The following is a 27,416-nucleotide window of genomic DNA, read 5'->3' as shown; positions in this document are numbered from 1 at the left end:
TATTGTAGCCTATAAAATAATAGTAATGCAATCATAACATGTCCAAATATTTTAGGTCAATGTATTCATTTTAATGACATTTTTACGTATCTCAACAGTACATAATGTTATTATCATAACTTTCTGCCAAAGATGCTGCGCTGTATGCCAAATCTAAATAGTGGATCTCCATGTTTTTATCCATATAAAATATGGATCAAATATAAAATATGGATCAAATCAGAGTAGAAAATATAATTAAGGTAGTCTATTGCAAGATGAACAAACAAGAAATTAAAGTAAAGTAATGATAATAATTTAAATAAATGCATAAATAGGAAAATAAGCTAAATTAAAATACAAACCCCCTCTGGAACTACATAGCCTATGTTTTACATACTGAGTAATTTGCAAATTGGCATTTATGAAGACCAGCTGTCTAACATTTTATGCAACTATGCACAGCCAGGAGCTCATCAGTCATCGATGGCAGTGTAGCATAAGGAGGGTAAGGAGTTAGTCTTGTAACCTGAAGGTTGCAGGTTCGATTTCCCGGTAGGACACTGCCATGGTACCCTTGAGCAAGGTACTTCACCTGCGTTGCTTCAGTATATATCCAGCTGTATAAATGGATACAATGCAGGCCTAAATGCTATTTGAAAAAGTTGTTAGTCGCTCTGGATAAGAGCGTCTGTTAAATGCCTGTAATGTAATGTCATCACCACGATAGCCTTTCATTCAAGTTTCATACACTGTAGCAACCAGTTAGCACTGCCCACTTTCCCAGAGTCCTAGGCAGTGCAGCAAGATGGTTTAGATGTCTGTTTAGATAGTTAATGAACTAAGGGTGAATTCACACCATGCAAGGGTTGGCTGTGTGTGGGAAAGATGTCGTTGCGCTGACTGGCGTTAACTTGGCACTGGTTAAAGAGCATACATTCTTTAAAAGAGGAAGCTTGATCTAGTAGTATCTAGGTGGTAGAAAATAACTACAGTCTCTCTGAACTGTTATGCTGCATTGTTGTGAGCACCTACATTTTGCCAGGCGCTGAAAGTGTATAATTTGAGCTAGAGATTGCTGATAATTTTGTAAATGAAGGCTCGTCGGATGCCCATCAAATGAGTGATTACCTGAAGCACATAAAGTGCTTTTAAAATAGATTTATGTTGGATTTCTGATGGTGCCATCCTGTTATACGTTGAATTGGGCCACCACGCCATTTATCTCAACAATTGTTTTTTATTTATTTATACTATAAATTGTACTAAATGGTAAACCTTGATCATGCTGTAAAATGTCAGATAAAGATAACTGTAATCCACATGCATTTCTTAAAGGGTTAGTTCGTATTTTTCCAGGTCTGCTGAGCTACTTATCACAAATAATGTCATAAATTGGGGGCTCACGCTCTCCCAACTCTGTCATTAGTTTTGTTAGCCAAATAACACTGATATTGAACAACAGCTGAGTAAATATTAAGATCAATAAATAATACAGATGTCAAACCAATAACATAGGATTCTGGATTTCAGTTTATTCCCCAGCATTTTGGCTCTTCTTATGTGTGTAAATCATGCAGAATCCTATGTTATCACAGCCTCTGAGACTGATTTCCACATCATAAATTACATTACGATGTGGAATATTTGCAGTACATTATGGTTTTATTGAAAAGTGTGATATGCCATAATAATACTTACCCAGGAATCCTATGACTGTTAGGACAATTTGTAGCAATACTTCCTCATTTAAGATATATCTGGAGCTGGGAATGCAATCAGACACATTCTGTACATTTTGACCTTTCAGCAGTGCAGGGGTCTCACAAGTCACCTCCATCCCATTTTCAAGCAGTGAGGCATTAATCATACCTGAGGACAGAGTATGTATAGACAGACAGACAGATAGAGAGATAGATAGATTTTTTCACAATTGGTACCATCAATACACACCAGCCAATAAAATGTGACATACTGAATCATACACCATACAAAAAAGAACAAATTGACACAACACAACAATATAGCAGAAACATTCAGCTGCGATACTGAGCTGTGGGTAAACTGAGACATGTTGGGCTCAAGCCAGTAGTCACCATTCCTCCTGTCACCAAACTTCTTCCTCCTCCCCGGCTGATTGATGGTCAAGCCTGTCTATACAGTCCATCACATTCTCAGCTTCCACTGGGTACAGTATATGGGGGCTTCCAGTACCTGGTGGACTGGGAGGGTTACAGTCCTGAGAAGCACTCTTAGATTCCTGCCCAGGAAATCCTGGATCCAGGGCTCATTCAGTATTCATCACCCAGACTCTCCTGAGGTGACAGCTGGAGCCCACTTATCTGTCCTCATTACTGAATCACTCAGGACGTTTACATGCACAGTTGACATCGAGCTATAATAATAGCTCGATTTGGCCAAAGATGAGATTTCATTGGATTATTGTCGTTGTCCCAATATACATGACTCGGAAAGAATCAAATTATTGACCGAGGTGTGTCTGACTAAGGCTTCTTATAAATCCTGCTTCCTCCAATTTTGTTGCAACTTTTTTGAATAGTTCGTCATTCCGCATTTTTCTTCCATCCATGTATTTTAGGATATTTAACTCCTTTAGTTGTGATAGCATGAAGTTGGTCTTCTTGTACGTCCAGAAATGTTTTTTTTGCCATGTTACTAGGGAGGGCAAAACGGAGCTTTAGAATGTCACCTGCAGTGTATGCGCGTGAGCTCGACAATGCATTTCTCACAGAAAAGGTCGCCTTTTTTTTTTAGTTCATTACAGTTGTGATAGAAGTGACAATAATTAAGTGGTACTGTGCTGTTAGCCTTTATTGATCGCCGTACAAGGTTAATGTGAAGTACAATCGGACAGCACTAACCCATGAAAATGTACTTTGAATGGTAGGCTATTTGCTCAATCAAATGGTAAATGTGAAAAACATTCGATTATAGTCAGCGGCACCGAAATGTTCAGTCATACCCTCAATGAACGGCAAAAGTCCCAGTAGAAGATTGAATTCAATCTTTTAAAGTTATATATTTTCTGAAACGTTATCAATTCCGCTTGGCCACTGTGAGCGTAAAGTTGCTATGTAAATTACGGAACATGCGCAGAACACCTAGGCCAATTGTAGTCCGATTGAAGCACATACATGCCGTAGCAAATCGACCCTGAACCGCATTATCTAGGTATGTTAGTCCGACTTTGAAAAATTTGACTTCGTTCGATTTCAGTTGGACTACGATGTTTACGTGATTTTTAAAAGTCCAGTTTTAGCCGTACTAATACAATAAATCGACTTTTTCAAACAGCATGTGAACCCACTGACTGTTGTAATCTGTAAACAGGTGTTATTTCCATCAGTGTATTGTTATCCTGCGTATTTAAGTTTCCCCAGTTCCCTCGTTTGTTACTCAGCGCTGTAATTTCAGGAATTGTTGGATGGGCGCACTGAGAATGGCTATTGAATGTTGCTATTTTTGTGTCCAGAGGCAAGGAGCACGTGGTAATTATGTTGAAAATATTAGCGGTGGGAGTGTTGCAGGTGGGATCACTCATAGCCGATCAAATGACTTCTTTTCATTCCCTTTAAGAGCTCTGCACTTATGCTTATTGTAGTTGTGTCTTTGCAGCAAAGTCTAAACTCTAAAAACACAAAACTCTAGCACTTAATTAGCCTCATCTGTAGGAGAATTAGACTCTGTATCTCTGTGTTGAATGAATGAATGAATATGGCCAGCTCTGTTTGTCCCCTTTTACTTTTTTCTTTACCTTCACGTAATGGTCTCATAGGTTTTTCCGTGCTTTTCGGCACACTTTTCCAAGAGTTTGGAATATCTCATGCCAGGAATTGTTAATTGCTTGACTGTCTTTATGTGATGAGAATTTAGCAAAAATTTAGACACTCAAATTAGCCTTACCTGCATGTCTTTGGATTGTGGTAGGAAACTGAGCTACCCAGAGGAAACCTACATGGGCACAGGGAGAACAAGCAAACTCCACAAAGAAAGGCCCAGGACTTTTTTGTTGTGAGGCAACCGTGCTACCCACTGCACCACCGTGCCACCACAGCAACTCCACCATACCACCCCTGCACCACCGTGCTACCTTTTGTACGTGCCATCTCTGTGTTGGCGTGTCTGTGTAGGTAGAAATTTTGCATATGCATGGTGAGTGACAGTCGTGTGGTTAATAGCCTCTTGCAGGTTCGTGTCTGCTGATACGATATCATTTTGGCCGTGTGGACCCTCACAGATGTGTCAAGCATAAATCAGGCTTAAGGCTGTCACTTTTTTCAAATAATGATTTTGGAAGAATCCCATAAATAATATAAATTATTTCAAATGTGTACCATCAGATATTCAATGAAATAATGCTTAAATGCAATGTAACTAAGAAATAATGACAACACTAGGTGAATCGGCACAATTTTAACTAGTCACAATTGTAACAAACCCATTTTCTCACACAGCTTTGTAAGAACAGATATGAAAATGCATTTTTGCACTGTGCTGTCTTCTGACTGACATCCAAGATTCAGCTCTCTCTCTCTAGGTCGTCCTCAGACGAGCCCTCCAGTGGCGTTTCCAGTCATCTCGATCCTCCATGCATCTGGCTAGCTCGCCAGTACTTTCCGCCCCTGCATCTTCTTTTAGTACGTCCACTTACGTTGTTGTGGGATGCCCTCGTGATCGATGCCCGTGTGTTGGCTCCCACAGCACCAGTTTGCTGGCTGGGAGCTCCCGGTGTCTCTGGCAGTGACCGGCCAGCCTCATTCTCCTGGATGCTATTTTCTCACTCACCCTTGGTAGCCCCCCATACAGATCCTTGATGGTAATATGTTCGTTCTGGTTGATGTTCAGTACTACACGCAGTACTACAGTACTTCTCTCTGAAACTCTGTGCAGGTTATTTAAAAAAAAACAACAACAAAAAAAAAAACAGTTTAAACCGAGGTAAGTAAATTTATGAATCAGAAGAGTTTTTTTAATTTGGTCGTTCATGTTTGTGCTCATTAAACCAAAATAAAAACTATTTTGATTCATTTATCTCCTGTTACCAAGTCAGAATCTGTTTGAATTGTATTGTTTAAACAAAGGCATTGCTAAATAAGGAAACAGCAAGTCTATCCCCATGTGACACAGTTGTAACATCTGTCCATTGTTACGACCCCTATAAGACTAGCTCTTCAAACTCATGCTTGGTGTGTTGTGGATAGGGACTGCTTCACTTGACTTAAGCCACGTTTCCACCCAAGGTACCCAGAACTTTTAGTCCCAGGAACTACTTTTCAAGGAACTAAAAGGTTCCTTCAGCCCATTGTTGTCTACGTTTCCACCGCGATCTAAAGACCCACGAAGATTAGGCAAATTAGTCAACTGACGTATGAAAAAGCGTCGTCGTCGTCGGTCTATCTATCGTATGATTTCTTCTGTAACCCAATACTACCAGAGAAAGTAGCCTACATTATTTTCTAATAACCGGGACAGCCCGGAGGGGTTTATTCCACTTACACAACAGGTTACCAACAATGACTATATATGGTTACTTTAGTATGTATTGATTTTTATCGACTTAATCACCTGAAATTGAAATATTCTTCCGCGGCCGTTTGGGCATATTTTATATTACTGTTGTCAAGCAAAACTCTAGTTGGTAGTCGACTTGGACCGTTGTTATGCAACAAATAGGATATAACAGGCCAATAGTCAGATTGTAACTGTTTTATATATCCTCTCAAACACATTCATTATGTTTTTATGCGAACATTCACTGTCATGTCTTGACATCCCAGGCGACAGAATGCATTTTCATTCCACAAATAACAACAGCAGAAAACATGCATACGTCGTAAACAATTTGCTGTTGAATTGATTACTTCGACTCTCATCGTCAATTCCATATAGGCTAATCGCAAAATGACAAGAATAAATAGAATGAAAACTTGGACTTGCGTGAAAATTTTAATTAATATTGCAGTGGTACAGCCACCGTTTCCTTTCCTTCAAAGTTACTGCTAACGGAGCAGCGAAGTGTGCCCTCCAGATGCGAACTATGCACCATAAATTAGTCCATAGTCTTCCTGGTCTTTTTGTGGAATTGAAGAATTGCAGAGTAAAATTATGGCAGTCTGAAAAAGCAAAAGGGACGATTACTAGAATTAACCTGTTATTTCACCCTGACAAAAACTGCGGAAGGTGATTTCCAGTTTGCTTTTACTGTATCACCAATGTAAATTACGCAGAACTACTGCATACCTCACATAACTGTATGAAACGTTTTCAGTCAATTATAACGGGCTAACAAAGAATCCGGAAGAAAATATTCAGCAACCGAATTAAACCGTTTGAATGTTTTGGTACGTAATATGCTGTCCCAGCACGAATGCTTAAAATTTTATAAAACGAATACTAAAGCAAGAAAAGAACAGAAGAGCACACGTTATAATCCTCAATCTTAATTTCTCATCTGTTCCAAGACGTTGGCAGGCTATAACCAAAAGTAGGCTACTGCGCCGCATAACATACAAGTTTGAATTCAAGTTATTATTATGAAAATAAATCGGTTTACTGCTGCAAACATTTAAAAATGGCGGTTGAAATAAAATACTGCGAGTAGTCGACCAATCAGAAATATTCAGCGCTTGCGCCCCACCCCAAAAGTTCCGGTACTTTTGGAAAGTATTACCCCCTGAGCAGGGACTTTTTTGGGGTAAAATAAAGTCCCTGGAACTTAATTTGGACCCTGGTCCCTGCAGGGGAAACGCACTGAGTTCCTCAAAAGGTTCCTAGTCCCTGGGGAAAGTTCCTGCGGTGAAAACGTGGCTTCAATTTGTTTGATTCAGATTCCCCTTCTAGCCCTTCTACTTTGTTTGCAGATTAAATATTGTGCTTGACCACTGACTCGTTCCCTTGGACTACAATTCTTTCCTTAACCCTTCTAATTTGTTTGCGTTGTGATTTTTGTATGTCTAGCCGCGTTTCCACCAAAATTACCCGGAACTTTCAGTCCCAGGAACTACTTTACCAGGAACTAAAAGGTTCCTTCAGCCAATGGTTGTCTGCGTTTCCACCGGGGTCTAAAGTACCGCGAAGATTAGACAAATTAGCCCACTGACGTTGTCGTCGGTCCATCTGTCATATGATTTCTTCTGTAACCCCATACTACCACCGAAGTAGCCTACATTATTTTTTAATAACCGGGACAGCCCGGAGGGGTTTATTCCACTTATATACAATGGGTTACCAACAATGACTATATATGGTTACTTTTGTATTTATTGATTTTCATATATCCCCTCAAACACATTCATTAACAGCAGAAAACATGCACACGTTGTATTTTATTACTTTCTCGTCGTCAATTCCATATAGGCTAATCGCAAAATGACAAGAATAGAACGAAAACTCGGACTTGCGTGAAAATGTAAATTAGTAGTGGTACAGCCACCGTTTGCTTTCCTTCGAAGTTACTGCTAGCCGAGCAGCGAAGTGTGCCCTCCAGATGCGAACCATGCACCATAAATTAGTCCATAGTCTTCCTGGTCTTTTCGTGGAATTGAAAAATGGCAGTAAAATTGAGTAAAATTACGGCAGTCTGAAAAAGCTAAAGGGAAGATTACTAGAATTAACCTGTTATTTTACCCGGATAAAAAGTGCGGAAGGTGATTTCCAGTTTGCTTGTACTGTATCACCAATGTTAATTATGCAGAACTACCGCATACCTCACATAACTGTATCAAACGTTTTGAGTCAATTACAACGGGCTAACAAAGAAAATCCGGAAGAAAATATTCAGCAACCAAATTAATCCGTTTGAATGTTTTGGTAGCCTACGTAATATGCTGTCCCAGCACGAATGCTTAGCATTTTATAAAACGAATACTAAAGCAAGAAAAGAACAGAAGAGCACACGTTATAATTCCAAGACGTTGACAGGCTATAACCAAAAGTAGGCTACTGCGCCGCATAACATACAAGTTTGATTTGAAGTTATTATGAAAATAAATTGGTTTGCCGCTGCATATTTTCAAACATGGCGGGTAATGGCGGAAAATAAATACAACACAAATGCTACGAGTACTCGACCAATCAGAAATGTTCAGCGCTGCAAGCTCCACCCAAAAGGTTCCTGTACTTTCGGAAAGTACTACCCCCCGAGCAGGAACGTTTTGGGGGGTAAAACAAAGCCCCCAGAACTAAATTTAGACCCTAGTTCCTGCGGTGGAAACGCACTGAGTTCCTCAAAAGGTTCCTAGTTCCGGGGTATAGTTCCTGCGGTGGAAACGCGGCTTCTGACTACTTGCTCTTGCATTTGATTCTGATTCTGGCCTAGCTCCTCTGCTTTGTTTGCTAATTGGATTTTGTGTTTGACCAATAACATTGTTACGTTCGCGTGTGGGATGCGGGCGTGCGTTTTTCTCCCCTCTTTCGTTCTGCTCTCTCTCGGTTGCTTTCATTTCCGCAGGAGTCCGTGTGCCGCCCTTCGTTATTCCCATTGGTCATCCCCGCTGTCCATCATCAGAGTTCTCCCGCTCATCCCCCCCATCCGCCAATCAACTCCCTCCTGCAATCATGTCTCCCCCAATCATGCCTCAGCTCTCAATTTAAAATATCCCCATTTCATTCCTGCAGGAGCCTTCCGTTTCCTCATTTGTGCTGTGTGTTTGGGCAAATGCTAGGTTGTGTGTGTTATTTGAGAGAGTTGTGTGGTCTAAAATTTCGTCCTCCCTGTTTCGCTTCAGAGACCAGTGTTAGGTAAGTTATACATAAACATAAATACAGGGTAAGGGCTCTGTCTAAATACATTAGTTTAGTGGTGGTGTCGCCCCCTGTATTTATGACTGCGGGTCGCAGTTAGGTTAGTTAGACAAGTTTTGTTTTCTGCATTGTTAATAGGTTAGTTATATTACAAAATCGTAGTTAGGGTATTTGTTTGTTATTTTCGGCACCACTCCCTTTTTTTGTACTGGTCTCGGTCGTGTGTCTTGGCGTGTTTTATGTTTGGAAATGTCTGTAAATACTTGTAAATAGCCCCCCCCCACACAGTAAAATCCCTTTCACCGTAGTCCGCCTTGTGTGTCTCTCATTGTTCTCACAAGAAAGCTTATATATTTAGTTACATCTCCTGGTGCCAAATATCAAACATCATTTAAAATATTGCACCCTTAACCCCTAGAAGGGTCGTAACACGTTCACGCTCTTGGCTCTTATTTTGCCCTCTGCTCGCTGTTGTAGGGAAAAACACCTACAAATTGTACAATAGTGAGGGTAAATAATTAAAACGTGTCCGTTAATTAGAACAAATCTAACAAGTAGGCACCAAGGAATGCAAGAGATATAAATATATTACCTCATGTGGTGATCAAATGGTGCAAAATTATAATCAGTCTCATAATTGATCAATCTCATGAAATTAAATAATGATTATGAATTTCAATATTAAATATTAAAATAATAACCAATGATATAACCGCATGCATACGTTCTTTGAGGTGGTAGGCTCAAGCATTTATCTGAATAATAATCAGACCAATGACAAGGTTTAATGACATAAAATCTATTAAAACAAACATCTGAACTAAAATCCTAAATGGCTAAATAAGAGAATATGAAAGGGGACTTGTGTTGCGTGTGTGTCTAGTCACATGTTCACCAGCACTCGTGCAGGAGACAAAAGCTCCTCTATCTTGGAGAGAAATATGAACCAGCCTTTAGCATGGAGTGCTAAATCTGGCCTGGAAATTAGAGGAATGGCATGGACAAAAGGCTACAGAAGTCAGCTACATCTAGTTCATCTCAGTGTACCCTTATACAAGACCATATATCGACTGGGTGTATATAATGCAGGAGAGAATGCATGCACAGATTTTAGTTAAAAGGAAGGCGGATTGTGAGGTAATGGTAGTAATAGAGTATATACGTTAGCTATGCAGGCTAGGCTGTAGTAGTTAACTAACAAGCGACATGATATAATTTAAACATATTACATAAAATCGTGAATGCAATTCTTGTGTTACATAGACTATGCACATTTAACTTGTTGCTATGTTGCAGAATGATGGTAAGTGTAAAGTTAGTTAAACTGATCTCTTGATGGATCAGTTTCTTTAGCCTACTAGCAGTATAGCTAACACATTTATTTGGAGTTATAAACCGCTGGTCGGGGCTGTAACCCAAGAGGGACCGTATATCTCACTCACTACGTGTTCCTTTACTGGCAGGCCAAGTCATTCAAGTCATTTGTGCATACTTCACCATTAATAAAACACTCACTTGCCAAATATAGTATTCACGTTCTAGTCCTCCCTCTCCGGCTGTACAGTGGTCACTGGTTTCATTTGGCGCTTCTGCTGTAAGAGATCTTCCCAGCAGCAGCACATTTATACATATTTTCTTTGTATTTCTACAGGAACTACTTTTGTTCGCAAAACCACCACCAGATGGCAAATGTGAGCACTCAAAACCATATCTGGCAGTTAACACTTCAACTGTGGCACTCACGAGCGAAGTAGAACAGTATTATCGCTGCTCTTGTTTTAACTGGAAAGGAGAGGAAAATATTTTTTAAAGATAAGCTGAAAATAGGGACATGCTTGTTACACATAATATTTTTGTGTGTATATGAGTCACATTTACTATCTATAAACGGTTATTCAATGAACTTCGTGGTCAGACTGTGAAACTTAATAATAGTCAGATAATTTTGAGCACAGTCTAAAGTCATCCATGTTAGTTTCACTTAGGATATAGGGGAGAGTTTGTATAAATGTAACGCATCACAAATGTAACACGGTAAATTAACTTTTTGTTCACTGCCGCTAGTTGTCATTTGAGGATTGTATATGCACAATTCAGTCCTATACCCAGGGCCGGACTTTAGGCAGGGTTAAGCTGGGCTGCAGCCCAGGGCCAGAGCTGCAGAGAGAAAGAAGCATTAAAAAAGACATTTAAATTGACAGAATTTTTTAAACCTGTTCTCGATGATGCAGCAGTACCATCGCTCTTGTCACAGTCTGAGACCGTTGGACAAATGGAGACTTGTTCAACAGCTAGCGCTAGCACCAGCATCAGCACAGGACCACCGTCCTTGTCAGCAGCAGCTAACGTTGAAGAGGCAGAGAGCATGACTTTGGAGAGAGAGAGCATTCCCGACCACAGAGGCCTTCGAGCAACCAAGTCGGGCTGCCACTAATGTTAACGTTACCGCTACTGAGGATCCTTACAGCACTGATCCTGCTCGCTGGGGAAAGGAAAGGTTAGATGATTCAGTCCGAGCATACTGGGCTAAGAAAGGGCCAGAGTCCTGCCAGAATAAGGATGTGGATATCAAAGCTTCAGAACAAGTATACAAACAGCAGAGACGTTTTTTCTCTTCAAACGCAAGCTCGTAAATGGTGAGTACATATCAAGGCAATGGCTCTTATATTACCGTGTGTTTTGTTTTGCATGCCGCATCTTCAATGATCGTAAGTTACCATTGGTAACTGTCAGTCCATCTTCGAAACTGGCTTTGCGACTGGAAATATGTTGCTGAGCGCATAGGAGAGCATGAAAATAGCGAACACCACAGGAAAACGATACTGACCTACATTACACTAGCATCAGACAGCGGAAGACTAGATACAGAACTGCAAAAACAGTTTGAGTCAGAGTGTGTCTACTGGACCAACGTTTTGAGAAGAGTGGTGGCGGCTGTGAAGTTTTTGGTCAAGAGGGGACTGGCTATCCGAGGCTCCCGTGACATATTTGGCAGGCCTGATAACGGCAACTACATTGACATTCTAGAGGTAATAAGTGAGTTTGGCCCATTTTTGAAGGCGCACATACAGAAATTTGGAAATGCAGGATCAGGCACCCCTTCATGTCTTTCACCTAAAACATGTAAGGAGTTTATTGAGCTCATGGGTGATCGAGTTCTGTCAGAGATCGTCAGTGAAGTCAAAATGGCCAAATACTTTTCTATTAGCATCGATTCAATCCCAGATGTTGCACACGTAGTTCAGCTCACATTCATTTTACATGTGTCAACTGGAGGAAACATTCAAGAGCGATTCTTACGATTTCTAGTCCATTGAGGCTTTATGTGAGTCTGCGCTCAAAATTTTAGGAGAGATGAATATTGACATAAGCAACTGCAGGGGGCAGTGCTACTACTCCTTGCACACCCCCAGGGCCTCTGGCCGAGGCGGGGGCACTGGTTTGCTCATTTCCTTGTCCTGGAAGTTCTGTGTCCTCCCCAGTCTTAATCTTATTTCCTTCTCCTTTGAATTCCATGCAATTACTGTAATCTATCCCTCAAAACTTCGCATTATTGTTCTGTACCGTCCTCCAGGTCCACTTGGCTGCTTCCTAGATGAGCTGGACACTCTCCTACGCTCCCTCCCTGAGGATGGTACTCCTGCTATTCTACTGGGAGACTTCAACCTCCCACCAGAGACCTCCCAACTATCCAGGGTTGCCTCACTCCTCCAGTCTTTTGCCCTATACCAGTCTTCTTCTCCCCCCACACACAAGGCTGGTAACCAACAAAACCTTGTATTCACCAGAAGCTGCTCCATTCCCCAACTTATGGTGACACCCCTCCATGTCTCAAACCACTTATTTCTTTCTTTCTCCCTCTCCTACTTACTCCCCCACAATTCATTTAACAGCTCACCCACAGTAACTTTCAAGAGAAATCTCTCTACTCTGTCACATTCCTCCCTCATCTCCACTGCTCTCTCTACACTTCCCCCTCCTGCTTCTTTCTCTAACTCTGCCAGTTGACCTTGCTACCTCCACCTTCAACTCCTGCCTCTCCCAGTCCCTTGACTCACTTTGTCCTCGTGTCCAAACCAGCATGCATTTCACCCCCCTGCCCATGGCTTACTGAGTCACTACACTCCAACAGAACATCACTGCGGCCTGCAGAGAGGAAGTGGAGGAAATCCCATCCTCTGATGACCTGACCGCATATCACACCCTGCTGGCAACTTTCACATCTGCCCTCACATCAGCTAAAGCCTCATTTTTCCAATCATAGATCAGTGCATTTGTCTCTAACCCACGCAAACTATTCTCCACCTTCTCTTCCCTCCTCATTCCTTCTCCACCCCCATCTCCCTCTTCCCTTTCTGCAGATGACTTTCTGGCCGTCTTTGAAGGAAAGGTGGCTGCAATCCGGAGCTCCTTTGCCCATCCAGTGAACCCCCCAACCCCTGGGACAAACCCACGGCCACACTGACCTCCTTCGAGATGCTGGAGGACTCCGATGTACTGCAACTCATCACTTCTCATCGTGCAACCGCCTGTCCACTTGACCCCATCCCATCTACAGTCCTCCAATCCATTTCCAGCGAGATCCTTCCCTACCTGTCCTCCATTGTTAATTCCTCCCTTGCCTCTGGTCATGTTCCCTCTGATTTCAAGATGGCTCATGTTACCCCACTCCTCAAGAAATCCACCTCAGACCCCTCTGATGTAATGAATTATCGACCCGTATCGCTTCTACCTTTTCTTTCCAAAACCCTTGAGCGAGTAGTGCTTAAACAACTAACCTCTTTTCTCCATCAGAACGACCTACTAGACCCTCATCAGTCTGGCTTCCGATCCGGGCACTCAACAGAGACTGCCCTCCTGGCTGTGACGGAGGCACTCGCCACTGCAAGAGCCTCAGGCCTCTCCTCTGTCCTGATCCTCCTTGACCTGTCTGCAGCATTCGACACGGTCAACCACAAAATATTCTTCTCCACCTTGGCTGACATGGGCATTGCCAGGACCGCCCTGTCTTGGTTCGCTTCCTATCTTGCAGATAGGTCCTACCAGGTCTCCTGGATGGGGATCTGCCTCTGCTTCTCATCCCCTTGTTACGGGAGTACCGCAGGGATCTGTACTGAGTCCTCTGCTTTTCTCCATATACACCACACCATCTTGGTTCAGTTATTAATTCACACGGCTTCTCCTACCATTATTATGCAGATGATACGCAACTCTTCTTTTCTTTCCCCCCCTCGGCCACACAGGTCGATGATAAGATATCTTCCTGCCTGGCTGACATCTCCACCTGGATGGCCAGCCATCATCTGAAGCTCAACCTCAACAAAACTGAGCTGCTCTTCTTCCCATGCAAGACCTCCTTACTACGTGAGCTCTCAATCACAGTTGATGGCACCACAGTGACTGCCTCTCACTCTGCCAAGAGCTTGGGGGTGGTCCTGGATGACCAACTGGACCTCAAGGAGCACATCAAGGCAACATCACGGTCCTGCAGATTCCTTCTGTACAACATCAGAAGGATTTGACCATACCTGACGACGCACTCCACCCAGCTGCTCGTCCAGGCTACGGTGACCTGTCGCCTTGATTACTGCAACTCTCTCCTTGCAAGCCTGCCAGCTTGTGCCATACAGCCACTACAGATGATTCAGAATGCCGCTGCCCGACTCGTCTACAACCTTCCCAAATTCTCCCACGTCACTCCTCTGCTGCGATCACTCCACTGGCTACCGGTCGCTGCCAGGATCCGGTTCAAAGCCCTGACCCTTGCCACTTGTTACATGTTGCCCCATCCCAGCACTTTGGTAATTTGTATTTGTCCTAATACTGTAGCTTATTCTTCTGCCTAGTTGGCTTTGCAGAGGTTAGGTCTGAATAGTGTTCACTGTGTGAACTAAACTGTGTTCTTGGCTAGAAATAGCTGTACAAAATAAGTATTGTATCTTACTGAACCTGTGTTTAGTAGTTGTCTATGACCATGAAATTCACTTTTTGTACGTGGCTTTGGATAAAAGCGTCTGCCAAATAAATGTAATGTACTAGGTCAAGATGCCACTTTATTAAAATGTACGCCTTTTAATCAGTGAAGTTACTAGCTCCAGTCAGTGCAACAATTTCTTTCCCACACTCAGCCAACTCTCGCATGGTGTGAATTCACCCTTAGCTCAATGATTCCTTTAACAGAAGCTACTGCTAAGAATAGTTTACGACTATACTTGAACATTTACAAAAAAAAAAAATTTGGGGGCTTTTTTTCAGCTTTATTACACAGAATAGTGTAGAGAGACAGGAATAACTAGGAGGAGAGAGAGGGAGAGGGAGAGACATGCGACAAGGGTTGGCGGTCGGACCCGAACCGCAGACATCGCAGCTCGCAATGAGCATGTGGAAAGCGCTCTATGGGCTATGCCACTGGAGGCCCCTTACTTAAACATTTTTATCAATTGTAACAACATTGATTCTGCAGTATCAGTCTCAATCTTGCTGCACCGCCAAGGACTTTTGGAAAGTGGGCGGCACTAAATAGTAGATACAGTATTCATATATTATATCAATTGTTCAGTAGGCTACTTTTTGAGTTTTCGTACCAATTTAATCTTTCAGTTCATCTGAGTCATTCAGTACATTCAGCACAATCAATTCATTTTGGTCATTTGAGTTTTTCAGTACATTCAGTATATTTTGTTCATTTGAGTCATTGAGTCATTCAGTGGATTTTGTTCATTTGAGTCATTTGAGTCATTCGGTACATTCTTTTTTCATTTGAGTCATTCAGTACATTCAGTACATTTTGTTCATTTGAGTTATTTGAGTCATTCAGTACATTCAGTTCATCTCGTTCAGTTGTGTCTTTTGAACTTTTAACGAATTGAAGGAAACAAACGAAAGACCGGTCTGACGGGCTTCCACTCCAGCACAGTAGTACAGAAGCGATTCTTGTAATTTATTTTATGAGATAAATAGTATCAACAAAGCCTACAATCCTGTAGCCATGTGCCAGTTGCTTACATTTTGATGCATTATTGTCTTCAGTGTTTAGTGACAAGAGGCATGCAGTGGCTGAAGGAAGAATCCAACTCGGTCATGCAAACTCATTCTCAAACTGGTTCAGTGAATAACTGCTCAGAAATAAGTAACCTACTGTTCCTTTATTGGTGAATTCCTACATAGCATGCACCGTTGTTAGGCTTTTCACAGATGATTGTGCACCATTTAGCGTGCAATTAAAAATAAAAGGTGCACAAATTAGGTTATGCAAGTTGCAAAATTGTTTGCAACCAACAAAGAATTGATTATAACTATATAATCTACTTACTTACTCAATCCTCTTTGTTCCCTGTGGAACATAAGGCTGCGACTATCTGCTTCCATCTGGTCCTATCCTGTGCAGCATGTTGTGCCTCGCCCCAAATTAGGTTTGCCTTTTTCAGTTCCGAGGTCACAGTTTTCCACCAGGTTGTTTTTGGCCTCCCTTGTTTCCTCTTTCCAGGTAGGGTCCATCTCAAGGTTACTTTGGGAATGCGGTCCTGGACCATTCTGAGGACATGTGCGAGCCATTGGAGCCATCAATGTTATATATTAGGAACTTCTTAATTCCATCGGGATAATAATTACAAAGATGAAACAGAGAGTGCTGGTAAGTATGACTGCTTTTTACTTCGTTCATTTAATCAACACAGAAGTACAACAAACTCCCCAAGAAGCAATGCAGCACGTACGGTAAGTCTAGAAAGGTAACTGGCATACACAATGTAATTACATACATAACAGTCGATGTTTAATTTCCAGATATAATCTATGTGCTATTTTATTAGAAGAGCACAATATTTAGCAGCGTGGGACAATTTCTAATGAATACATAACTTTATTTGTACAGAATCCATTAGGAAATGCATACTGAAAACATACTCTTTTATTTGCATTTTAATTTGGCTAAATTATGTCATGCAGTCAAAGAGCTGGGTTAAGTTGTAAGTCAATTCCTTTCAATTTCACGCCTGGAAGTGTTTGTCATTGCAATATGAAGATGTTTGGGTGAGGGGGAGTGGTAGGGATCCAGCAGCTGCTTAGGTAGCTCATTGCTGATCCGGACCCTTCACATATTTGTTCTTCAACATTGCCGCTGCTTTCAGTTTATAGGACCATTGCTTTTGAGTGCACATATGGGAGGGGCTTGGAGAGCACAGCCCGTTCAGGCGGATCAATGTTGTTGTTGGATAATTGCTAGTTCACAGCCCAATGGCAAAAATAGTTAAATAGGAGTAGCTGCAGCTTCAGCGAATGGTAAGTTCACAACTTACAGGTGATGAAAAATGAACAAATATTTATTTGGAGGTGAGTCTATACAATTTGTTCACCAAAAAATGAGTTCAAAAAGAACGAATCGTTCGCAAACAACACACCTCTACTTTACACCGTATAGTGCTCTGGTTAGTTAGTTTGTTCCCAGCTGGACTATAAATCCTTCTATTAGGGCACTACTTTGTTATTTTACTTTGTTATTTTTTGTTTTATTATTTTTGAAGGTAAAGCTGGGTGGAACCCTCTGTTGGGGATACGCTATTTGGACAATTGGTTCTCAGACAGCAGAATAACTGCCTTGAAGCTCATTGTTTTAAGCTGTCCCATGCTCAATAAATCTTCGAAGATTAGTCAGATTTTAGTTATGTTGGGGACATACCTCTAATTCTCATACGGGGCACCAAAATGTCAAAGATATCTATATCCTCACAGGTGGCACCAGAATGTAGTAATCAGTCTCATAAAAAAGAAATATAGAAACTATAAATTGGCTATCTCAATTAATAATTACATTAATTACTAAAATTACACAGTAATAGTTTGTCTTAACCAAATCATATTATACATTCAGCTAATACCAAATTAATATAAATGATTCAGCTAAGAGGTGTAGGTATTCTAGTGAGTTAATTTGATTAGCAGTGGCTGACAACCAGGGAAATATAATAAGTTTATTGAACACAAAGCACCAAAAGGGGCAAGGCACCATTCAATACTATAATGTACAACAAACTATGTGTGAGTGCATGTGTGTGTGAGTGCGCATACACATATGTTTATGTGGGTGTTAGCACTGGGCGCGCATGCATGCAAGTATGTGAGGAGACTGGTATGTTTTCCTGCATGTGGGGTTGCACAACGTGTATGAATGGGGGGTTTTTTGAAACTACCTGAAGCTAGTGGTTAAACAATGGCACATGAAGCATCCCAAACAGATGAAGTATAACAGTATGGTCATCGGCGTGCGTTTCTCGAGATCAGCATGCCGTGCTATGACTAGTTAGTATTTAAAATAGACCATAACTGTTCTGTGTGTGATGTTTTTTAAAAATAAAGCAGCGCGGTGGATGGCTTAGAGCCTAAATAAAATGGTAAAACATGTGAAGTTAAAATAACCATTAACACAGTTATGCATATGCAGTCCGAAGCGCTACGATGTTAAACTATATGACCGGTGTTACAGCCTTACTTTGTCCTTTGGATTAGTTCAGTTTTCGGAATGCTTTCTGGTTTCCAGTGTAGGAGTTCAGTGAGGAAATGGGGGAGCCGTTCACCCTTTTTCTTCAGTTCCAAGACATGAATCTTGATCCTTGTCGCAGGTCGCTTGCTTCGTTTGGCTAACTGGAACTGCAGGATCTGTAGCTATTGGTGCGTGGCTGTCCATGGTACTTCTTCGGCCACTTAGCCTCTGGGGCATCTTGTCTACTGCAGCCAATAGCCTAGGGTAGGTCTAAATCCGTGCTTGTGTTGCTTGATTGCAGAAGCCTCGCAAAATCTTCCCAGTGTGTTGCACACAAGAGGGAGAGAGTTGGGGGCAAGCAACTCGGGAGAAGGTGGCGAGTCCCAGGAGAGAGCAAAACGGAACAGAGAGAGTGAAACAAAGGCGACCTCTGTTTTATGGAGGGTCGCGTGTTTAAAATTTACAGTAGGCCAATACTGTAACTGGAAGCCTGTAGTAGGAGGTATGGATAAATGTGTCACCCCTTGGGTGACACTCTTAACACATTGGCTTTGTAGCTTTGTGGACTGTCTTTTGCAGAACATGGTACCTACAGTTAGTTCTGGACAGGCAGATAAGGACCTGTCCGGATCATCTGACTGCAATACATTTCCCATACTCATTCCCCACGCATTTGCCTTATCACACATCTTGTCATGGTCTGACCTTAGACCAGGTCATAACACTACATATAGAATGTACTTTGAACATGTACATATAGAACAGTGTAGAAGAGTAAAACCAGGTTTCAACCACACATGTGCTAAACTGGCCAACACATTGCGTAAAACCTACAAAAAAATCACGATTGGCTGAAAAAGGTTTCTTTACTCTTACCAATTGATATGAAAGCATAGAGAAAATAAGTGTATTAAAAACATGACAAAATCACAACTCTTTCAATCCTGCTTTCCTACTGTTTTTGGCAATAAACTACAAAAAAACATGGGGGGGGGGACCTGTGAATATGACCTCCTACACTCATTCATGTACAGCCATCTCACTACACACACACACTTTTGCACAACTGTCTACTGTCATTATTGAACACACAGTACAATAAACTGCATTCACTTTAATCTGGCATTCCTTTGACTGTTACAGCTGCACACCTAGCAGTTTCAGGGTCCTTATTTAAACAAAGAACTCTGCACCCCGTAGTCACTCCCCTACAAACTACTGTCAAATCACTTGCAGTCTCCTTCTATTCATTACTGAGGAAAGGTTAAAACATTATTTTGGAGTCAGATAACATTAAATAAACCCAATTCCAGTAGCACCAGGTAAGACTACACCTGGTGTCGCCACCAAGATACTTCCACCATTTTGTGAATCTGAGGGGTTCCTTGCACCAGGGAAGATCATAATGAAGAATCATATCATAACTAAAAAATCACTTACATAAAGCGTTATATAATCAATTATATAAAATTTAATGACTTGATAAATTACAGTTCACTAAGTGCTGATTGTTTACATTCCATAGCCAATGTATTTAATTGTACGCTGCTTCATCCCACACGATGTATTAGTTGGAATGTACACTACCGGTCAAAGGTTTTAGAACACCTCAATTTTTCCAGTTTTTATTGAAATTTACGCAGTTGTCTCAATGTACTCTGAAATTAAAGCACAGAACAAATAAACAATTGGAGATTTAAAAAAAAATTATGGCATCATTCTGTTTAACACAATTTATTCTAATTTTTTGACTCATCAAAGTAGCCACCTTTTGTAGATATAACAGCTGAACAAACTCGTGGCATTCGTTCTACAATGGAAATAATATATTGTTCGTAAAGATCTTCCCAACACTGTTGCAGAAGTTCCCACAAATGTGTTGCACGTGTAGGTTGCTTTGCTTTCACGCTTCTGTCCAGTTCAACCCAAGCCAGCTCGATGGGGTATAAGTCCAGAGACTGTGCTAGCCATTCTATGATTTGAAGCCTACCATCTTCTTCTTTCCTTCTAAGATAGTTCTAACATAGCCTGGAGGTTCTGGGTAATTATCTTGCTGCAGGATGAACCCCTGACCAACTAGGCATTGACCAGAGGGTATTGCATGGCGCTGCAAAATGCTGTGGTAGCCCTTTTGGTTCAGGATGCCAGTCACTCTGCAAAAGAGCCCCAGACCATCAGTTGGTGCCACACACTGAGGAACCATGCTTTCACCTACTTGACGGCATACAAAAACCCTCCGTGATGAACTGAAGATTTCAAATTTTTACTTCAACCACTGTGGTCGAAGTGACCAAGTCTCAGTTTCAAGAAGAGAAGACTTCCAGCTGCAGGTTTGACAGGTCAAGTGGCAGTACAAAAGCCATTGCTAAAATGGCTAAATAAGAAAAAGAGGCTTGCCTGGGCCATGAAGCACTGGCAGTGGACTACTGAAGACTGGAAGAAGGTCTTATGGAGCGATTAATCAAATTTTTAAATCTTCGGTTCATCACGCAGGGTTTTTGTACGCCGTCAAGTATTTTTGAAATTGAGTGTCTTTAAATAGGTATTTTATAATGAGGATATTTCACACTGTAATGTAAGCTTTCATTGGTAGATCAGTAGTTTTTGTGTTTTATGCACCAGATATGACATGAAAGCAGGAACATTGCCAAAACGTGGTGGATGGTTGAATATTGTTTTAATGTCATCCCATCCCCATACAAGAAAACATTACATACTGTAGAGTACAGAAATACATACGAGAGTAAATGATTACAGATTTAGGTACTGTACCGCATTGTGTGACAATGTTTTTGCATATTTTTAAAAAATCTGATATCAATGGTTCATGTTAAACCATTAGGGGCTCATTTATATGCTTTATAATGGACAAAAAGCATTTTATTCATTTTTGGAGAGATTCTGGATATGTTTCTGGACCCCTAGATATTTTAGACCACTGTACTGACAGAAATCTTGTAATTCCCACTTGAAAATCATGCAAGAGTGAGTTTCCTGAGTCAGAACAGTTGATTTGTAGTGAAATACATAATTACATTGTGATTTACTGCAGTGCAATTAGACATTTTGGATAGATTTGGAGACACTGGGTATACCCTAACTTTTTGCTTTATAGATCTTTAGTAGTTCTACATATCCACCCTTTAATTTTATGAACTTGTGGTCACTGAGTTTTTGATCCAGGTCATGGGATCTCTCAGTATTCCTTGCCAACTAAAAATAAGCTAATTCATTTTTGTTTTTTTTGCCTAGACAATTGCCTTTGTGGCACTTTATTTCTTCCTAATGAATATAAACTAATCTAAATTAGTATTGTAAATGGTATGAATGTCTTCATTTTAAAGCCATTTTTCAAGTCTCTGTGATGCTCACATCTGGAGTTGTAATGCTACAAATAGGGTACCCCTAAATGGGCAAGGATTGGCCAGATTTGGCATATGCGCAGAGGGGATAACAGGCCCCCATGGTCAGTTTTGGAATGGACTACCTAAATTACAACACATTTTTTGTCATGTCATGCTGACTGAATGTTCATATATAAACTTGATCTAAAACTGAACAAACCTTAATTTCAATGTGATGGCTGACTACACTTTGCCTCAATAAGATGTGGAATGTCTGGTGGCTCTGATGTTGTTGCCACAAGTTGATGTCTGTTAGTCTGGAACAAAGTCTGTCCTTGGCAAGTGGGAGCTTGGAGTAGAACTGTTCACAGTGGTATGTGGTTCCAAACAGTGATGCCATCTTAAGCACGTTTCCTCAAATTCGGAAATTTGTTAACGCTTATGTTTTGCTTGTAGAAATCTAGCAAATTCATGTTGCTGTGTCTGGCCCTTAGCTGAAAGCTGTTTTGCAATTCAATGATCTCTAGCTGCATGCACTCCGGCACATCAGCACTGACTGACATTACAACACTGACATTAAATTGAGTGGCAAAGATGTTGAGATCCAGTTCTTTTGCCTTCACATCTTGAAATCTTTCACTAAATTTCTCTAACAAATGAGCACATTCCTTTGCATATGCTGTTGCCCTTTCAGGCTCAGGATTTTGATCACGGAGAGTAGGGAAATGTACCATGTTCCCCCTTTCAAGTTGCACCTGCCACAGCTTTAGTTTAGCTTCAAATGACTTCACATGGGAAAGGAGTGAGATCAGGAGCTGGTTTGCCCCTTGCAGTTTAACATTGAGGTCTGACAGATGGCTGGTAATGTCCACCACGAAGGCAAGGTCATAGAGCCACCTGCTATCATTAAGTTCCTCCACACGACATCCTTTCATTTCCATGAAAACTTTCACAACGTCCCTGAGTTTGTAAAACCTTCTCAGCATGGTTGCCCTGCTTAGCCATCGCACCTCACAGTAGTAAACCAGATATCCATCCTCAGTTTCAAGGCCTTTCAACAATTCCTTGAACTGGCGATTATTCAACCCTCTGCATTTAATGAAGTTAATGCAGGAAGCAACCCTTGTCATCACACTGTTCAGACATAGCGACTATGAGCACAGATTTTCTTGGTGAATGATGCAATGGCATGTGACTACATCACTTGGATCCAGACCAAGACCTGCCATCTCTTTTTTGAGGAGGGTCACTAAACCCTTGTGAGAATGCCCAGATAAACACTATTGTCCAGTGTGGCATGCGTGGGGGGTGTAGTTGCAGATGAGGCTGCAGGGAGGAGGTGCTTGGTAAATGGACTCCGTCTTTGGCATAGTTGTCCTGAATTACTACTAATAAAGCTAGAACACAGAGTTTGAGTTTGGTCATAGTTTGGTTGCAGGAGCACTGAAAGTATAAGCTGACCAATCTCAGGACGCCGGCATCGTGGCCACTTGGGGATTGCACCAACAAGTTAAATCACAATGGTTCATGGAAAATAGCAATCTTTACAGTGACTTCCAGATGCAAGTATGTTTTTGTTTTAGAAAATATAATCATTTTGAAATCAGTTTGGATAGCATTAAAAACGAACCCTTCTCTGCCTTTATTTCATAAGCCTTGAGGCACACACCTTAATGCCGACCCTTATTCAATTGCAATTCTGCTTATATCTAGTCTTCCTTGCTTACCATGTTGAATACAGAATTCACCTGGAGTAAAACCATCTGCCAAATGACAAATTTGTAAATTGTATACCATTGAACTGCCTTGACTAGGACATAAATTTGTAATTATAAGTCATTCACACAGTTCTGTTTTAAGCGTTAAGCACTAATCATTGAAAGCAAACTGGAAAGAAGCATATTGGCAGTTACCTTTAAGGAAAAGTACAAAGTCTTTCACTTCACAGGAACAGTCCCATGGGTTCCCCTCCAGCCGCATCTGTGTTGAGTGCAGTGGGAGGTATGTCTCCGGGCTCAAACGGGTCAGTTTGTTTCCAGAGAGGTCCAAATGAGCAAGCCTATTCTGTGTGTAAAAGCTTCTGAGGGCAATGGTGTAGATCTTGTTGTTAGCCAAGTTCAGGCTTGTGAGACCAGAGAGGCCAGTCAGACTGTGTTCTTCCAAAATTTCTATGTCGTTCTGGAATAGGGTGAGGTTTTCCAAATTGGCTGGCTGGCAGAACCATGACACACTGATCTGGGAGAGATTATTCTGGTACAAGCTAAGCTTCTTTAGCTGGCAGAATGACTGGAATGCACCTGTGGAGACTGTAGTAATTCCAGCATTTGCTATTGTTAGACTGCTCACAGATTCCAGTGTCTCACCACTGAACATACTGGAATTTATTTCCCTCAAATTGCTAACTAAGATGACGATGGAGGACAGGCCAGGAGGAAAGCCTGAAACAAACACAAAAACATGGTAAACGTCATAAATAAATCATAACAAAGTTGATTAATGGGAGTTCAAATTAGACTGTTATGGATATGGTGATGTGGAATCTATTAGTGGGGGCCTGTCTTTTTTAGGAAATGGTATACAATTGGTGTTGTAAAGATAGTCCTGCATGGGTAAGACTTTGGTGATCTGCACCTGCCATGGACACTACACCACAGTGTTCCTGTCATGCAGCCTACGAATATAATTTTTTACTTCCCTCAAACTCTCTGACCCTTTGATTCAATCACCCACATCCTGACCTGCGACGATGCTGATACATTTCTCTCATATTTAAAATTAATTTTATATAAGGCTATCGGTAAGTTAAATGCTTGCACAAAGATATAGTGTAAGCCCCTGAGTTAATACTTTGAGAATTCTGCCAAAAGAAAGAAAATGGCTAATTTTCATAAAAAATAGTCCAATGGTGGCACTATCATAAATGCCAACAAAAACATTTTTACATAACTGGAATGAGTGGCAAACATGCTTAACGAAAATGTTTACTGTAGCCTCTTTAGCCATGGAGTGACTGGCAAAGCACTTGAAATACTGTAGTTTAAACCAAGATTAATTAATGTTCTTTGGGGTGTTAGTAAGTAATTGATGATTAATTATTCTTCATTACACATTCACGTCGATCATGCTTAGTGATTAAAAAGATACATTTTATTTCGGGTTGCCTAATGCACCCCTCTTTCAGAGAAAACTTAATTATATAAATTGTCCACCAGACTGAGCTGTATATATAAACCTACAGTGAGAGATTGGACATTTACATCTGGGTACTGGCACTCAAATGCTTAGGCAAGATGTTTACCATTATGTTCCATCTGCCTTAATTCAACTCACCAATGCCCTCTTGGTGAGTTGAATTAATGAGCTATTATATATATATAGTTAAAAACTACACAACAGAGAGAGAAGTCTGGGCCATTATTTTATGTCATTGAGCTTGATGACGTATAACGTCGGAGCAGACTTCCCTCTCTGTTGTGTAGTTTTTTGATAATTCTGAGGATAAAATTTAAAGAATATTTGATATGATTTTGATATGCAAAACATGTACATCAGGATAAAGAGGTTGTGTAATTATTTGCTCATGAGAATATAATCTTTAACGTTTTCCTCTATGGAAAATAGAAACCATTGTTTCAAACCACTTCCTAGGTCCAGTCGCTTGTTTTGTAGTGTGTGGAACTTTAACATTCTATTGCTGACAGCACAATTATGCAGTCCTCTGACAATCTGAAAAATACAGAGCTAATTTACTGCCGGTATTACTTACACGTGTTTCACAACTTTCCACATATGATAGGGAAAAGAGCCACATGTGTTTGCACCAATCAAAATTAAGGTATCCACAGACAATCAGGGGAAGAGTAGCTCATAACCAATCAGAAAGAGCAGCAAAGTGGCAGGGAGTAGGGGTGCCTGTCTCCCTAAATTTTGGAATCAGCACTGACTCTGGCTGAAATTTCTGGAGTTGTGGAATCGACTCTTCAACTCCAATAGAATTTGATTTCAAAAAGCACTTTTTGGGCCTACAATATGCTTGACCTAGCCCAGTGGTGTCAAACTCGTTGCCATGGAGGGCCGTGTGTATGCAGGTTTTCATTCCAACCAATTAATGCTGCCTTAATTGAGTCCAATTACTCATTCAGCCATATGCGTTTAACTGCATTGAAGCACAGAATATAAGAAAATCTTTATTTAGACAATGCGGGTCACCATAGACGTCGGGTCACCATTGTGCACAAACCTGCATCCCTAATTCAGCAAATAATTTAACTAATTATATAATCAAGATCTGAGGCTGGAATGAAAACCTGCATACACACGGCCCTCCATGGCAACGAGTTTGACACCACTGACCTAGCCTATACTAAACATTGATAAGCCAATCAGTGGTGTATTCTAGTATAGGCTACTTGTGAACATATGCTTGCCCTGATTTGCAATTCAATTTAAGCCTAATGTGGGAAATAAATTTAGATGTACTAAAAAACACAAGCCCATTGTATGAGGAAAGATATGTAGTTAGAGAGCACAGGCCCAGTGTATATGGGAAAGGAGTGTATCAATGAGCACCAGCTGTCTCCCCCCTAACGTACCCCCCTAGCAAAGGAAGAAAGATACAGGTGGACCAAGGTCGACCTAGGCAACCAAAATGTGGGAAATAAATACAAATGTACTCAAAAAACACAAGCCCATTGTATGGGGAACCGGCAGCAGGGGAACGCTTCATACTAAATAGATACAATAAGAACAAACACGTAATACACACATAATTTCTGCCCTGCTGACTAAGCTGTATAAAGGCGCCTTTGTGAAACTAACGGAACCTTCTGCCTTTTTTGGAAAATGTGTTATCAGAATATGTGACTTATGATAGAAGGGGGAGGGTGAGACAGGCGGGAGACGAGCACTAGGGAGGGGCTGATAAACAATGGTGTCCGAGAATTTGGTGTCAGATAAAAATGATGTCAACAACATTACGTAATTAACAAAATTAAATGGGAAGTACTAGATTTAAGCTACACAACAGGAGGAGTTAGAAAAATGGATATTAAGAGGCAGTTGGCCCGAGGGGAGAGTGGGTGTGTGTGCGCGCACATGGTGTGTGTTTTGGGAATGCTTGGAGAATGATCTGATGTATTGTCTTTACTTATGAGTGATTGATAATTGTACTGAACTGCGCAGATCAGCCCGGGTTATTTTATGTAATCTTTGATTTACTAACAATAAACCCAGTTGCATCAGACTCTGAGAAGTGTGCATCTTTTGAAGAAGCATTCAACAGTGTGGAGGAGAGCGACCTCGGCGTTTCTGGCCCAGGCCGGGGCCCGCTTTCTCCCTCCCACACTAAACTGAGCAAAAAATTAAGAAGAAATGAGTCCCACACTTACTGCCCACTGTTTCTTCCTAGCTGCAACCACCCGATGATGTCCAGAATTCCATACATTAATTAGGCCTATTGTCTAATGTGCAATGGCAAGACCATAAAATATGTAGAAAAAGTGTAAGTTTAAGAATAATTAAGCCTGTTGTTGAATGTGTCAAGGTAACACATTAAAAATATGCAGTTAGAAAGTGTTTAAGAATAACTATGTTTCATTGAATCACAAGAAGCTAGACTAGGCTACGAAAACATAATTGAAATGAGTGTCCGTGATGAAGAATAGGCTACAGTAAGAATACCATGGAGGTATTTTTGTAGCAAAAGTCACAAATCTGTAGAATGGATTCACAGATCTGTAAATGGGATTTTGCAAATCAGTTGAATGGATTCACAAATCTGTAAACAGTTTCCCAAATCTGTAATTTAATATGAGCATACACACAATAACAAACTTGAACAAAGACAACTAGAA

The 27,416-nt window shown here is 41.0% G+C and overlaps 1 protein-coding gene and 1 long non-coding RNA gene across 2 annotated transcripts in view; one reads left to right on the top strand and one right to left on the bottom strand.

The window, feature by feature from the left end:
* LOC135233774 (uncharacterized) overlaps positions 1 to 6,528 on the top strand; it is a 31,386-nt gene extending 24,858 nt beyond the window's left edge. The window contains exon 2 of the long non-coding RNA XR_010323931.1: positions 3,928 to 6,528. This is a non-coding gene — a long non-coding RNA (uncharacterized LOC135233774). The remainder of the gene's footprint in view (positions 1 to 3,927) is intronic.
* The window catches only part of LOC135233741 (uncharacterized), a 90,922-nt gene that overhangs the window by 25,727 nt on the left and 37,779 nt on the right, over positions 1 to 27,416 (bottom strand). Inside the window, exons 3-4 of the mRNA XM_064297569.1 lie at positions 23,478 to 24,002; positions 1,681 to 1,851 (exon numbers count right to left, since the gene is read on the bottom strand). Of these exons, the coding sequence (XP_064153639.1) occupies positions 1,681 to 1,851; positions 23,478 to 24,002 (696 nt within the window). The remainder of the gene's footprint in view (positions 1 to 1,680; positions 1,852 to 23,477; positions 24,003 to 27,416) is intronic.

The sequence above is a fragment of the Anguilla rostrata genome, chromosome 10 (assembly GCF_018555375.3).
Source record: "Anguilla rostrata isolate EN2019 chromosome 10, ASM1855537v3, whole genome shotgun sequence".
Classification (NCBI taxonomy): domain Eukaryota; kingdom Metazoa; phylum Chordata; class Actinopteri; order Anguilliformes; family Anguillidae; genus Anguilla; species Anguilla rostrata.
The sequence above is the reverse complement of the archived record's forward strand: the minus strand, read 5'-3'. Positions and strand labels throughout refer to the sequence as shown.